General features: G+C 38.9%; 1 protein-coding gene across 7 annotated transcripts in view; it reads right to left on the bottom strand.

Moving 5' to 3' along the window:
• The window catches only part of myo3b (myosin IIIB), a 138,364-nt gene that overhangs the window by 54,025 nt on the left and 68,325 nt on the right, over window positions 1-16,014 (bottom strand). For all 7 annotated transcript variants that reach the window (XR_009272802.1, XM_058787029.1, XM_058787028.1 and 4 more), the window contains 3 exons: window positions 6,828-6,907; window positions 1,886-1,963; window positions 1,450-1,655 (listed from right to left, as the gene is read on the bottom strand). Coding sequence is in view for 6 of the 7 variants with exons in the window: in XM_058787029.1 (XP_058643012.1) it covers window positions 1,450-1,655; window positions 1,886-1,963; window positions 6,828-6,907 (364 nt within the window). In the remaining variant the exon portion in view is untranslated. The remainder of the gene's footprint in view (window positions 1-1,449; window positions 1,656-1,885; window positions 1,964-6,827; window positions 6,908-16,014) is intronic.

Raw genomic sequence — 16,014 nt, 5'->3', positions numbered from 1 at the left:
CTACTATGTACTTACATTTAAATTAATCATTTGATACAATGCACTTATTGTGTACATACATGTTTTTACATTGTACTTATATTTTTTAAAAATACCTGTATGTAGTTACATCTGTAATTAATTTCTGTAATTACATTTATAATTACTCTGTTGACCAATCACTTACACCTTAACCCACCCTTAAACCTACAAATACCACCAAACTTGTCCCTAACCTTACCTGTATCCCACCTGAATAGCAGCAAAAGTGTTTTGTAATACAATAAGTACATTGTACTTATTTTTTGATGTAAGTACATAGTGGTTAAGGCCACCTAATATAAAGTGTGACCCAAAATTTACATAATAAGAGTACACCATGAATCCATTTTCCAAACCGTGTTTTTGGCTTGTCCTGAATCACTACGGTACAGCTATAATAAGTATTTATATTCTGACTATTTTAGACTGGTTTGGGTAGGTACCGCTGCGGAGTAGCCCAGTACCTGCGTGATTCATCATAGACAGAAAAACAGAGAGAAGTAGCAATAGCAATGTTCTTCCGCAAGACGCAAGCAGCTCTGTTTATTAACCGCTAGAGCGCCAAAAGTGATGGACTGCAGCTTTAATCAATGCACATACTGTACATAGAGCTCATCAAATATGGTAAACCATGCTTTCATGACACACAAGAACCAAATTAGAGAATATTAAAATGATATTTATTTGTGTTCCAAAGATGACATTTTTGGGTGAACTAACCCTTTAAGGGTTTATTTGGATTCCCAACCATAAATATGAGCAATAGCAATCAACAAACACCATTAATTGAATGGTAAAACATTATTTTAGGGACCAGTTCTCACTATTAACTAGTTGCTTATTGGCAGGCATATTACTAGTATAATGGCTGTTTATTAGTACTTATAAAATACATATACAATATTAATGCTTTATTTTGCGTGAGCATATTCTAGATCCCTTAACTCTACCCCATACCTAAACTTAACAACTACCTAATAAGCAGCAAATTAAGAGTTTATTGAGGTAAAAGTCATAGTTAATAGTTAGTTAATAGTAAGAATTGGTCCCCAGGCTAAAGTGTGACCAAACTAAGTGTGAACTAACCCTTTAAGAGTTTATTTGGTTTTCTAACTCTACATATGAGCAATAGTAATCAGCAAGAACCACTAATTAAATGAACTTAATGAACCGTTTTAACTAGATGTTGCAACTTCAGGAATCAGCTTTTGTGCATCAAATATTTAACGCAACAATATTCTCTCCGACTTGCTGTGAATCGTCAATCTTCTCTCAGGATGTCGTGTTCATTGAGTCATTCCTAATCTCTCTCCTCCCGCTCTCATTAGCAGCTTGTGTTTTGTGTGATCTTCGTTGTTTCTCAGGCCCTGCGGGACAAGCGCAACACTCATTCTGCCAGCGTTATGTTCCACTGTGGCTGTTTTCTACCTGTTAACAAACTCCTCGATGAGTATGCGGTGAGAATAGCCCTGCCGGCGGATGTTGACGGTCTCTAGGATGCCAGTGTATCGCAGCTGAACCATCACACGCTCCTTATTGAAGCGCAGAGCCTGCCGGTCATCATTGGGTTTGATACAGCGGACGAAATGAGGCGTTCCCACCACCATCTTAGACAGCAGGTCCATAAGCGAGTACTACAATAGAAGACACACACACACACACGTGTTAAGTTGTTAAGTTTAGGTAATGGGTAGGATTAAGGATGTAGAATATGGTCATGCAGAATATGTGCTTTATAAGTACTAATAAACAGCCAATATGTTAATAACAGGCATGCTAATAAGCAACTAGTTAATAGTGAGAATTGGTCCCTATATTAAAGTGTTGCCTACAAAACTAATGATGTGAGGAGCTGAGAACTCACCCTGAAATAAGAAGCCACTGTTTGTCTCCTCATGTTAGTGGTTTCCTCTGGGTGACGCATCATTTCCATGGTGTCCACCTAAACACACACATAAACACACTTACTGTAGCTTAGCCTACATGCAGAAAATGTGCACATCACCAAGACACACATATTTACACACACATACAATGAACACTAGTATTCTGGTTTAGAATAAATGAGCATGTAACCTTCTTGTTCATGTATGACAAATGTTAACACAGTCACACACAATTTCCTCAACTAGATTATTAAAAAAAAAAAAACATTAAACACTAAAGAGAGGTTTTTTAATGACAAAACACGAACTATGGACTATAGGTACAGTATTAGTCAAAGTAAACAAATAAAAGTAAAAGTCTTAAATAAAAAAAAGTCTCTCTAACACACTGGAAAATAATGGCAATTTGTAATCATAACTAAGATTTGGTGAATTGGTGGCTAATTTGTATACATTTTGTATTGGGTGGAACTTTTTTATTTGTATTTATTTTTCTAAAAACAGCATGTATCTGTACAAACCGCATCATACAAATTCATTCAAAAGTAACACTTTATAAAATAGTTATGTTTTCTAATGAGATCGGGTTGGTTTCACAGTTTTATCAATTATCACACTTGTAAAATCATAGCTTATGAGGCTATTATAACAGAAATCTATAAGCATATTTGTTTGTAGACAGTGGGAGTGTGTGTGTGTGTGACGTTTAGCTATGAATTTTGCAATACAGTTATTTTCCTGTTTATTTTTGTAAAGCTGCTTAGAAAAAATCCATATTGTATAAAGCGCTATACAAATAAATGTGAATTAACTTCACAACATATTTAATAACACTTTCCAATACAGTCCCATTAGTTAAAATTAGTTTATGCATCAACTAAAATAAACTAACAATAAGCAATACTGTTACAGATCGTTTAATCTCTGTTAATGCAATACAACTGTTTATTGTCAGTCCATGTTATCCCAGGTCCAGTAAATAATAAAAACAGATATAATTATTGATTTTAATAATGAATTATTAAAATGTTGAAATTATATTTAACTAAGATTAAGAAATGCTTTAGAAGTATTTTTGGTATACTTTATTTCGTTACATATACTTGCATAATTACATGCAAGTAAACCTAAAACCCAAAGCCTAATCCTAACCCTAACCTTATAGTAAGTACATATAGTTAATTAATATTACTCAGCACTTAAATGTATAGTTACAATGTGACAAGAACACCTTTTATTGTTATAGATCATGTAATAAAAATTGAACCTTATTGTAAAATGTTTTTGTTTGAATCTACTACTATATAATTCCATTAATGACAATGATCAATTCATATTTATGTAAATATTCAAAACAAGCACTTAAAACATCATGATCCAAGCATGATGGGTTGAATACTGCGGGGACATGTTTTCATAATGAACTTCAGGCTTCCAACTGTTCTTAACAAGGACAAGATATGATGTGTATAACAGCCATCGCTACAACAGACCTCATGAATTTATCAAGGTGATACATAATTTAGAGCAGGTCTATACCAGCAAAGCGTGTCTTCATATTCTTTTTCATCTGCGTGTGCGGAGACAGGTGTGTGTGATCTTTATGAGAAACTGAAGGGCTGGACATGAACCCTGACTGAGAGACAATCGAACTAACCCAGTGTTTTAATAAGACATCTGTCCCACTTCTGCTTACAAGCAGAACTTTGTAAAGCGTCTCATCTGTGACTGAAGCAGTTTAAAAGTATCTGCAATATTAACTGCAACCAATTAACTGGGTTCTGTGCTTCGGTGTCTAATTATATTTCTCTGATACAGCAGGTAGTCTGCAGGACTGTTTTAATCTTACACACAGAACAGAGGAAAAGGGAGAAATAATTATCCAGGGTTTTCCCTCATAAAAACAGGAACTCAGCACTGTAGTCAGTATACATTTCCACAGCAAATCCAGCTTTACGAAGTCCTCAATCTGTGCTAGACCTAAAGAAATGTAAACCTCACCTGGGGCTTTGCTGTTACTAAAGGGCTTTTATAATGGAAAAATCAAATTCTTACACTTTTGAAGTGCTTTTCAAAAATATTTACAATGAAACGCCAAGTAACACATTGAATTAAACATGAAATTTTGAAGTATTAAGACTGAAATAGTACACTGTAAAATTCATTTTCCAGACGTTGCAAATAAAACAGATTACTTGCCATTTCTTTGCAATTATTTGTGAAATTCGCTAGAAATGAAAATTGTATCAAGGACATTGTTTTCAGTGTATTTTCTTGTAAAACATTTTTGTTTTACTTAAAACGTTGAAAAGTTTTTTTGTTTTTTTTGGGTCACACTTTATATTAGGTGGCCTTAACTACTATGTACTTGCATCAAAAAACAAGTACAATGTACTTATTGTGGTCATATTGTATTGCAAAACACTTTTGCTGTTATTCAGGTGGGATATGGATAAGGTTAAGGACAGGTTTGGTGGTATGGGTTGGTTTAAGGGTGGGTTAAGGTGTAAGGGATGGGTCAACAGTGTAATTATAAATGTAATTACAGAAATGAATTACAGATGTAACTACATATAGGTATTTTTAAAAATATAAGTACAATGTAAAAACATGTATGTACACAATAAGTGCATTGTACCAAATTATTAATTTAAATGTAAGTACACAGTAGTTAAGGCCACCTAATATAAAGTGGGATCTTTATTTTTTTTTTTAAGTATATGTACCAGGGGCGTAGCCACGGGTGTGCCAGGGTGTGCCGGTGCCATCCACAGTGGCAGCTGGCACACCTAAAAACAGATGCAGAATTATTATTTTTTTAAATCGTAATAAACATGGGCGGCGCTAAGGAGGGGCTAGCAGATGCTTCAGCACCCCCAAGAAAGACCAAAGCACTGCCATAGCACCCATAAGAAATGAAATAAAATAAAAACATTTGACTTATTACGCATTCATAACTCGTGCATTGCAATATAATGTGACGTGATTAGCAGGCGCACTTTTAGAATTGTCAGCATTTTATTTTAAAAATGGATCGGTTCCTTGTGCCAAGTAGGCCTGTCCCCGACTAAAGATTTCACTAGTCACACGTAAATTGATTAATATAATAACCTACTACTAACCGTCCTTTAATATATAGGCGTATAGCCTATTCCGCGCTCAAGCACACGTATAAAACTTGCAATGGCAAAAGTAGGCTAATGATTATGAATAGGTTGGGGGAAAGGGAAAAGAAAACATTTTAATTATTTGTTAATAAACTAGTGATTTCTTCTCCGTCAGTGTCGGCTGAAAAGATAAAGTTGCCGAACGCGACGCTGCACTCGCCATCTCCACATGAACTTTAATAAAGAAATGCACCTTTTCATTCCGACTACGTAATTAGAGATGTTATATATTTTTACAGGCTATATCAGCCCAGTCTGTTCTGTTCTGTAACGTTAGTAATACACAGTCTTGGTGTTTTTTTTTTTTTTTGCACATTAATCTGACAGTAAATGTGGCACACCCAGTTTTTCTGATGCACACCCAGAGTCTCTTTTCTGGCTACGCTCCTGATATGTACAGTACAATATTTCTACTGCTAGTCAATGGCAGGTGGAATTAGGGAAGGGACAATCTCAATTTAGAGATTTGAGTGGACAAAACCATTGTATTGAAAGTAAGAAAAATCAGGTAACACTTTAATTTAGGGTCTCTTAACCAGATGCTTATTAGCATGCATATTACTAAAATATTAGCCATTTATTAGTACTAATTAAGCACATATTAATGCCTTATTCTACACGACCTTATTCTACATCCCTAATCCTACCCAATACCTAAATTTAACAACTACTTTACTAACTATTAATAAGCAGCAAATTAGGAATTTATTGAGGGAAAAAGTCGTAGTTAACAGTGAATAAGTGTTCCCTATTCTAAAGTGTCACCAACAATCAATATTTTTGTTCTACTTTCCTATAAAAGAGATACTGTAAATTTTAAATGCCTATATCTACTAAAAGTACATTTTGTAATTTTTTAGGTATATATTAACCGTCTTAGATGATTTAAATCTAAAATACATGAACAAAAAGATATAAAATTCCAGTTTTGATTACTCGGGATTGTTAGGATCAGAGAGAGGGTGGAAAATAGACATTAAAAACTATATTATGACTGTTTTTGGTGCAAAAAACAAAACATAATTAGCATTATAAGTGGACTTTAAATAGAATAAAATACACAGGATGTGGCTCTTTTAAAGCTGTTTCTCAAATTAAATTGATTCATAGTCTAAGGATTATAAAAAAAAAAAAAAAAAGGATATTCTAGGTTTTGTTCCATTAGCTCACAGACTAAATCAAACCAGAGAGAGAAAATAAAGTAGTGAAAATTGCGTTAGAAAATATGAGGCTATTGAATATGAAGACAGATATATAGAGATTCTTACCTTTAGCAGGTATTTAGGAGACTGAGAGGAAAGAGGATAGTTCAGACAGATAATAGATCAGAAGTGCAGAAGAGTGCAGAACAGAGGTATTTTACAATGAAAACCATGCAAACAGGAGTTCAGAGTTTCTGGAGTAAATACACTGGCAAAATAATAACATCATAAGCTTCATCACTTGTAATATATTTAGTCAGAATTTGTAGCTGATGCAAAAGTATTTTTCATGTGGCTGACAAAGTAACTGGTGGTGGCCCATACAGTAACACCTGACTCTTTAACACAGAGAAAATTATATAAAAAGCTAATATCTAAGGTAAATGAATAAGCGTTGAGTTTAAATCAAATCTGCACCTTTACTGAACAGATAAAACTGTACAAAAATCAGAAAAGAAAATGAATTATGTGATAATTCATGTTCATTTTCATCTGAAACGAACATAGATATTTTGTGATGACTGTCTGAATGTAAAGAAGACAGCACAGACCTTATTTCTCCCGCTGCTGAGCTGTGGGGGCAAAGATCTGGATGCTGCTGTCACTCTTGCCCTGGATGTGGCCAGGTTACCTGCTCAGCAAAAGAAGCACAGATCAGTGACACATCAATCTTCCCTCTCTGAGGCACAAATGAATAAAACAACATAGTAATGTAGTGCTCTGAGCTTGCAACCCAAAGAATGCATGTTTGAACCCTGGAGGAGATCAGCCAAAAGACTAGTCTAGACTATAAATACAAAGACTACAATCTTGATCCTTAATGCCAGATTGCTCTACCCTTAGGAACAGTGTCTGCAAAAATACCACAGATATAGCCAGTTATCAAACTCTTATTGCTTTCAAAATCAGTGCAACATTTTGAATTTCTTACTTTCTTTCTCTTTTTTTTTTTTTTTGATGGCACTTGTAGTGTACTTCAAATATATATATATATATATATATATAGATATATGCTTTAAAGAAGTATTTTTAACTGTAGTGTGTGTTATATGATATTACATTTAAAGTTAATACATTTTCACCAAATTGCACCATCATTACAAATGTGTTGTTACAAATATATTATAGAAATAACATTAAATTATATTTTAGTTTACTATAAATGCATATAAATGTAGTACATTTGGCAGTACACTTATTTCAGAGACAACAGAAGTAATTATGAAATTACATATAAAGAAATACTTAAGTCCTACTTAAACAAGTCAAACGGCACTCTAACGTTCAGCTAATTGCAATTAACAAAATGAAATAATTTTATATAATTGTAAATAACATGCCAGTGTCCAAAAACATTACATTCAGTTTGCACTTACGTATTATTTCTGTAATAGGTACTGTAAGTAAGTGCATCTTGACAATATTAAATAGCACTAATAAAATTGACAAATGACAAACTTAAACTTTCTTTATTATAATGGCTCTTTGTAATGAAACTATAGCCCTTGAAACTGGTAAAACCAACACAAGAGTCTATAACACATATAGCAGACAATGACCTTCATTTACCCTCTAATTGAACTACATCAGTGTTTTGTGATGTAACATGGGGAATTAGAGTACAACTCTTATTTAAGGCAAAAACCCTTTAACAGACAGCCTCAATGAAGCCCGTTTTGGGACCTTGTGACCTATGAACTGTCTAATATCCAGTGCTGAGAACGTTCAGGATCAGAGTAAGCCGTCACTGTCTCTCATCTCTCTTTCTCTCTGTCGTTAATACACTCTCTCTCTCTTTCTGCTTCCTCTTCTCTCTCTTCCTTAAACACACACACACGTCTTCGGGATATGAAACCCCACTGTTGCATATGCAGCACCGTCTGAGCTTTTCAAAAGTTTCTGCACAAGATGTCCAAATGTTTTCCCTGGCTGGGTCTTCAGAGACTAAACTCTGATTAATGGTACTGAAGGAGCCTTTGAAGCCGGATTGGTGACATCAAAGTGCTAATCCATGGGTGGCAGGAGTTTTATAATGAGTGGGAAGCATTTTAGCACGTTTCAAAGGCTCCGGCACATGAATAAACAATGGCAGCACAGATGTGCCACACACCTTTAGAAAAATACCCACCACAGAAACGCTAAGCAAAGTGCAACTGTAGCTGCAGCACTTCAGTGTGTGTGTGTGTGTGTGTGTGTGTAAGTCTGAAGGAATCTAGGGAAATGAAACATCTGTTGTTCTTGTAGTCTGCGCCCCAGTAATACACCAGATGACAGATTAGAATGGGTCACAGACTCAAACAAACAAACAATAAGTCAAGAAAACAATTATCGTTTTTCTTCCCATCATGACGCTGGTTTCGTAATGACCGTCTCGTGTGAACGAACATGCGTTGTTCCCAGCGTTCAGAGCAGATCACGTTTAATTGCTCTATTTGTCAGGGATTAATTGAGTTGTTTCAGATATAACTATAGCTCAGGAATCCCACGCTCCTGCCAATGGGATTACACGTGTAGGCTGCTGCTGCTAAATGTTGTCTGTGTTGTAGTCTAAACCCTGACGCAGCACTGCTAGATGGGCCATGTGTAGCTCTTTTCCACTGACGGGTGCTGGAGCTGGAGCAGGTGCTCAAGCTCATCCTGTACATTTACAAAACGGCCAAACCAGTTTCCACTGGTCTTAAACCAGCATCCAAAAATCTGTCTACACTATTCCGGCTGGATTATTTTTCCTCTTCAGTTAAACTAAAATCATTTATATGAACACATTGGCATTGATTTGTATAAATGTGATGAACCATATATTTGCTTAAATTAATTGTAAGTTACATCAAAAGATTAGATGATTAGAAAATTAGATTTAGACTTGCACTCGGCTTGTTTTCTAAAAAAAAAACTAACACTAGCTTTTCTAATCTTTTTGTATTCTATCTGTTTGTTTTCTTTTTATTTATTATACAATTAACAAAAGCAAAAAAGGCCTCTAACACTAGCTTGCTCTATTCTTTTTCTATTCTATCTGTTTTTATTTATTATATCATTTTAATTTACTACGCGTTGTCACGAATCCGGTTTATGAACCTGTTTTGGATTGTGTTTTCCCCTGCCTGGACTTTAGCTTTCATTTTCAGATCTCCTCTCTCGTCAAGCCCCTTTGGATACTGTTCACTGTCGACCGACCCAGGCCCGTTTTGGATTACTCTCTGCCTTGCCTATGATAGACCTGTTTGCCACTGTTTGACCCTGCCTGTTATGACCACGTCTCTGCTCCATAAAAGCTTGCAAATGGATCCGCACGCTTCTCGTCTCGTTGGTCTCGTTACAGAATACTCGGCCAAACGAGGATCCAGCAGCTTTTCTAATGGACCCTGGTCAGGTATGGACCCATTCAATCAGCTGCTTGACCTACGTCAAGGGAGTCTATCCATTGAGGAGTACGTCACTCAGTTTTGTGTGTTTTCTGACAAGGTACCATTTGATGAAGTTGTGTTAAAAGACATTTTTCATTTCGGACTAAGTGAACCGATAAAGTCATGGTTACCTGAAGGAAAATTTAATGTTAGTTTAAGGGATTTTATGGACTATGCTTTGCTGTGTGCTGGCTCTTTGTTTACTGTGGGTGTCGCGGAAGAGGAACGCGAGGTCGCGTGGCATTGCTGATCTTCACGAGTCAAGCCAAGTCGCAGCTGCTCGTCCAGAGTCACAGCACGTCACAGCTGACCTTCCAGAGTCGGGTCACGTCTCCGCTGACGCACCCAGATCATCAAGGTCAGTCTTCCATTATCCCAGTTTGATGTCTAGTTTGAGGGATGTACCGCTGGTGTACCCAGCAATGTACTCTCAGCCTGTTGTGTTGCGGTCGAAGAGACCGTTATTGAACTCTCCTTGTGTCCTGAGTTTACCACTGTAGAACCTCCAGAGGTGGCGGCAACCGCTGCAGAACCTCCAGAGGTGTCAGCGGTATCCGTCTTTATTTAAAACCTGTGTTCTCCCCTCATTCTTTGTCTGCTATCGTTTGTAACTTGTGTTAAGCAACACCGTGTTCCTGCTATTCATCTGTTCCTTCTGTGGATTATTATTAAAAGACTATTGTTTGAATTTTACTCCTCATCGTGCGCCTCCTTAGCTAACACACCACGTAACAGAATAGCAGACCGAAACAGTGAGTTATTTCAAGCGGCGTTTTTCTTTCGGTTTATATATATATTTTTATTTTTAATTTTTTTCTCTCCTGGAATGGCCGAGCCAGCCGTCCAACTCCTGTGCCTGGAGCAGATGGACCGTTCGCTGGAGGACCATACAAGGGACTTTCTCGATCTGGCATGCCTTACCCACTTCCCGGACCGTAAGGCACGCCTGCCAGCGAACGGTCCCAAAGAGGATTTCGCCGCTTGTGTGGAGTGGGTGCTGGAGAATAATGGACTGTTTTTCTTCATCAGCCCCTCAGAGGAGGATATCTCCAGCCCCACTCCCGAACCAGAGACCAGCCTGCCGTCACCCCGACATACGGAGATACTGCCTGAGCCCACTGCAGACGGAGAGCCTGAGCCCGCTGCAACTGAGCCTCCACCATCCTCTGACCAAGTGCGTGAGCCGGCAACATCGTCCGTCGTCAAGGGAGTTTTGGTGGTGCACGAGGGCTTGGAGGGAAGCCCCGCCCACACTCCTACGACTGAGGGTGAGCTACATCTGGTTTCTGGGAGTTATATAGAGGAACTAATGGACATCTTCCAGATAGACCTGATCGACTGGTTTGGGGAAGTACAAACCTGTACCCCTGAATTTCCTGCGTCTCCGCTGGTTCTGTCCAGCCCTGAATCTCCTGTGTCTCTGCTGGTTCCGTCCAGCTCAAGTCTTCCTGTGGTCCTTCCCAGCCTCCCTCTCCCGCCTCCTCTCAAACCAGCTAGTTCCTCGCCTCCAGGTGCGCTGATGCCTGTCAGTCCCTCAGCTCACCCTCAGTCAGCGCCTGCCATGCGCTCTGTTACACCGCCTCGGGACTTCCAGTCTCCAGCTCCGCCCAGACATGCGGATCCCCTGTCTCCACTTCCAGCCTCCGAGCCTTGGACTACACTTCGGTCCTCCGACCCATCGGCTCCACCTCGGCTCCTGGCTCCCTCGTCTCCACCATTGCCCGTCATCCCACTGGCTTCACCGGGCTCCCTCGTTCCTCCGGCTCTGCCTTGGTCAGTCGTCGACCATCCGCCGCCTCGGGACTCCACTCCTCTGGCTTTGCCTCATCACTCCATCCCTCCGGCTCTGTCAGGCTCCTCCTTCCCTCTGGCACCACCTTCATCCTCAGTCGCACCGGCTCCACCGCGGTCTTCCGGATCCCTGCCTCTGCCTCGGTCGGCTGAGCTTTCAGCTCCGCCTTGGCCCTCTGGATCCTCAGTTTCGCCCCGGCTCTCCGTCTGCCCCGTTCCACCTGGATCTCCACCTCCAGCAGCTCAGTCTCCGTCAGTCGGCCCCCTGCTGTCGTCGGCCCACCTTGGCCCTATGAACTTTGTCCTTTCCCCATTACCTGCCCTTCTCCTGCTCCACGCCCACCTCCAGAACCCCCACCCTCCCTCCTCTGTTGGAATATTTTCGTCGGCGTTCTGGGAGGGGGGCGATATGTCACATGCTTGACCCAGTTTCCTTAGTTCTCCTTATTAGTTAATTAGCTCCTCACCTGTTTCTGTTTCCCCTTTGATTATGTTGATTATTTAAAGCCTGTGTTCTCCCCTCATTCTTTGTCTGCTATCGTTTGTAACTTGTGTTAAGCTACACTGTGTTCCTGCTATTCATCTGTTCCTTCTGTGGATTATTATTAAAAGACTATTGTTTGAACTTTTACTCCTCATCGTGTGCCTCCTTAGCTAACACACGACGTAACACATGTGTGGGAATTTCATTTTTGGGTGGAGTATCGCTTTAACATGCCATACATACATACATCAGCACCAATATACTAGTAAACTCTGTGATATCAATCATTGTACATTATCTTTAAAGTCGCAATTTAATGGAAGTAGCGACAGATTATTTTTCTTCCACATTGTGATGTACACCTAAGTAAAACAGATTATTTATTAAGAAAGTATGCAGGGCAGGACTTGGTTCTATCCATTGGTTGTTGATAGGATGGAGGCAGATCTGAATGAGAGCTTGCTGTAGATTGTAAGAAAGAGGTGTTTTTGCAGACTAAATGACTGGATAAGTACTGCATACATCACCAGAAGAAGTAAAGTGAGTAATAACATGCATTTAGAAAGTGGATGATTTTTTGGCAAAAATGTTTTTCCTCCATGATGAAGAGAATTGGAAAATGTTTTGACTTCTGAGACACGTGTTACTGTAAATAGTGTGAAATAAAGTCAAAACAGTCAACACATCTCTAAATTGTAAAATAATAGTTATTTTACAGATGGAAGATCATTGAGCTCTGGAAAGGCGCTATATAAATAAAACTTATTATTATTATTGGAGATATAGTTGAGTCTTGGGTACTGCTGGTCTAATTGCGGCGATATTGTGTTTGTCAGGTCACATGACAACCTGCTAAACACAAATTACTGTAGAAGAACTTCTGTTTCTCTCTGCCTGTCATTTTTCTTTACAGCTCTCTTTTTCTTTCTGCTCCTGTCTGTCTGTCTGAGACTCTCCCCTCCTCTCTCTCTCTCTCTCTCTCATCTCTGAGTGCAGATTATTAAAGGACATTTGTCAAAATGAATTAGTGCGAGTGGAACAAGCATGCAATGCATAAGTGCATTTTCACGCTTTTCACACAGACATCATGGTCTGATGAAGGGGATCTACCCTGAAGTCAGCTTATAACGCACCTACGCACACTGACACACACATACAGTATCTCTGTCACACACACACTTGCAAACACACACAGAGTGGAGCAGTGCCTCTGTATGCATGCATTTATTCACATAATGACTTGATGTTTTCACACCAACATACCAGTTGTGAATCTGCAAACCCCCCAATATTGAGTGTTCGACAAATATATTGTTTTCAATGGTTGATTTCTAAACAACAACCCCCAACTCCAATTAAATCTATAAGCTTAACCCTGAAGCACAACATTATTTCTAACCCGTCACAATACGTTTTCTGTTCGTATACTTTGAATAGATAATTGAGGAAAGTCTAGTAGAATCACTCAGTTTGTGTGCCTTGTAATAAATCACACATTCTGAATGAAAAATGAATAACCCAGGACATTTCTCTTTCATATTTAATGCAAACTCATCACATTACAAATGTTGGTTGCATTTTGTACCTATACCTCAGAAAGTACTGGGTAGCATAAGGTAACATGGGTTCAGGTTAGGTTTGGAAGTAGGTTTAGGGTTAGTACCTAGTTATTTTCCAGTTATTGTAATTACTATAATGAGTACATAGTATGTATATGCGAAACAGGACTGTAAAATAAAGTGCTACCAAAATGTTTTAGGCTTTTTTTATGTTTCTTTATTACACGGCTCCCTAGAATATTCAATACTTTCCGTCAGTGTCCCGATTACCCTATCAGGCTTTATTCTGCGATAATAAGCGGCTGGATGTACATTATCCCTTACTTACATTATACAATTTTTATCTTGATATAAATGTGATTGTCTCAATGATTAAGACATGCAGGTGTGCAGAAAGAGGTATCCTGACATAAAAATACTGATACTTATTGATACGATTATTAGTTATAAGTTTTAACTAGTAATTGTATTTTTTATTTACCATGGTCAGTTAATTACAATTAATAGTTTATTTTAAAACTTCTTTTGAATTATACACTGCTACATAGTCAAAGCTATCAAATAACTTGACTGCTGTCAGGGCTTGTCACACTGCCAGAGCTTCTCTGTATTGACACACATTTCTGATGCAAATTTTGAATTGTCACAACATGATGTCACTCTTTTTTGTTTTGCATTTAATTTACTCCTTGCAAAGCAGGGTTTTTGGGACGACAGTGGAAGTGTTTAAATTCAACATTTTAATGACATTGCGTGTGATCAGAACTCATCGTTTAAATGCATATTAAATGCAAATAGTTGAATTTAAGAGCTTTTTTGTCCCATTTAAGTAGGACTAAAGTACATAATTACTTCATAATTATTTCTATTGTCTTTGAAATATGGTTAAAGTGTACTGCTGAATGCACTGACAATCATTGATGGTAAATTAAAATATACTTTAAGTTGTTTCTATTGAAAATGTTATGTCATGTATTTAAATATATTTGTAATCACATATGTCTAATCATAAAGTTGCAATATCAAATATTTCTGAACAGCAATACATTTCTACTGAAAGGACGTAGAATCCAAGAGAGAAGTCAGGACACAATGAAAGGAAATCGTGTGTGTGTGTGTGTGTGTGTGTGTGCACACTCTTCCCATCAGGTCAATCTGTCTGTTAAGTCACAGGCCTGTGAAAAAGGATGACACCCAGCATCTCTTCTCACATGTGCTTCTGACACAAGCTGCCGAATGGGAGATGGGGAAAAAAGAGAAAGAAAGCCCTGTGCATTCACTTTGAAAATTAAGCCCAGCAAGATTCTCTCAGAGAACAGCGGCCCAAGCTGCCACTTGTGTTGCCTTTCTATTGACCAGAATAGTCAATGTGCCCTGGATTATAAAGCAATCCCTGCTTCAGTATGACACCTTTCATCCCAGCGTATGCGTGTGAAGCCCAGGAACGAGCTGTCGGCACAGAGGACAATCAAAGTTGTCAGACAGCAGTCTACACGAGCTGACTTCTGCTGAGGAAAGCACCTTCGTATCTCCTGGCTTTTCCTTATACTTCATCTCTTATTCAGACACTCTGCTCTTTTAAATAAATATGAAATATTCTCGAAACTCAGCTCGGAAAGCAGGCAAATGTGATTGTTCCAGTCCGAGATACCCTGCCCCCATCTTCCCTCTCCGTTCAGCGCTTGACCAGAGGCGGTTTGAGCCGTCCGTTTGAGAGTCACGTTAGTTCTGTCCACTGTAAATGGCTATAGCTTCTTGTATGTGGGTCTCTTTAATCAGGAGATGGTCTGCTGGGCCGGTTTAGTGTGACTAAGAACCAATATCACAGTCGGAAAAGCAGCAAGGGATTTTGTCGACCTAACACAGCGCTGCCCCGAGGTCAAGCTGAAGTTAAAAAGTGGTTCTCCTATTTGAAAGATTGTAATACTTGAGAGAGTACAACACTGAATAGGATGACTGATCTACAGTAGGATCTTCTACACTCCACAGTGAATATAACAAAGTGAGTACTGAAAATAAAAACCCTGATATACTCTTTTCTTCTTCATTTAGGGGTAAAAAGGATATCAAAATGTCAAATTTACGTCCAGCAGAACATTGCCCAGAGCATCACATTCCCTCCACTGGCTTGTCGTTGTCCCATGCATCCCAGTGCAATCACTTGTAAATGCCGGCCACGTGATGTAAAAGAAAACGGGACTCATCAGATCAGGCCGCATTCTTCCACTGCTCCAAGTGCCCATTGTAGGTGCTTTTGATGGTGGACAGACACTCTCATTAGCCCCATATACAGCAGAGGGTGATGCACTGTGTGTTGTGACACATTCCTCCCACAACCATCATTACCTGTGCCACAGTAGACCTTCTGTTGGTTCGGACCAGGTGGGATAACCTTTCTTGCCCTCATGCATTGATGAGGCTTGGGTGCACAACACCCTGTTGTTGATTTGTCGTTTGTTCCTCCTCAGACTGCCTTGCCATTTCAGAGACACTCTGA

This window comes from Onychostoma macrolepis, chromosome 09, assembly GCF_012432095.1.
Source record: "Onychostoma macrolepis isolate SWU-2019 chromosome 09, ASM1243209v1, whole genome shotgun sequence".
Taxonomy (NCBI): domain Eukaryota; kingdom Metazoa; phylum Chordata; class Actinopteri; order Cypriniformes; family Cyprinidae; genus Onychostoma; species Onychostoma macrolepis.
The sequence above is the reverse complement of the archived record's forward strand: the minus strand, read 5'-3'. Positions and strand labels throughout refer to the sequence as shown.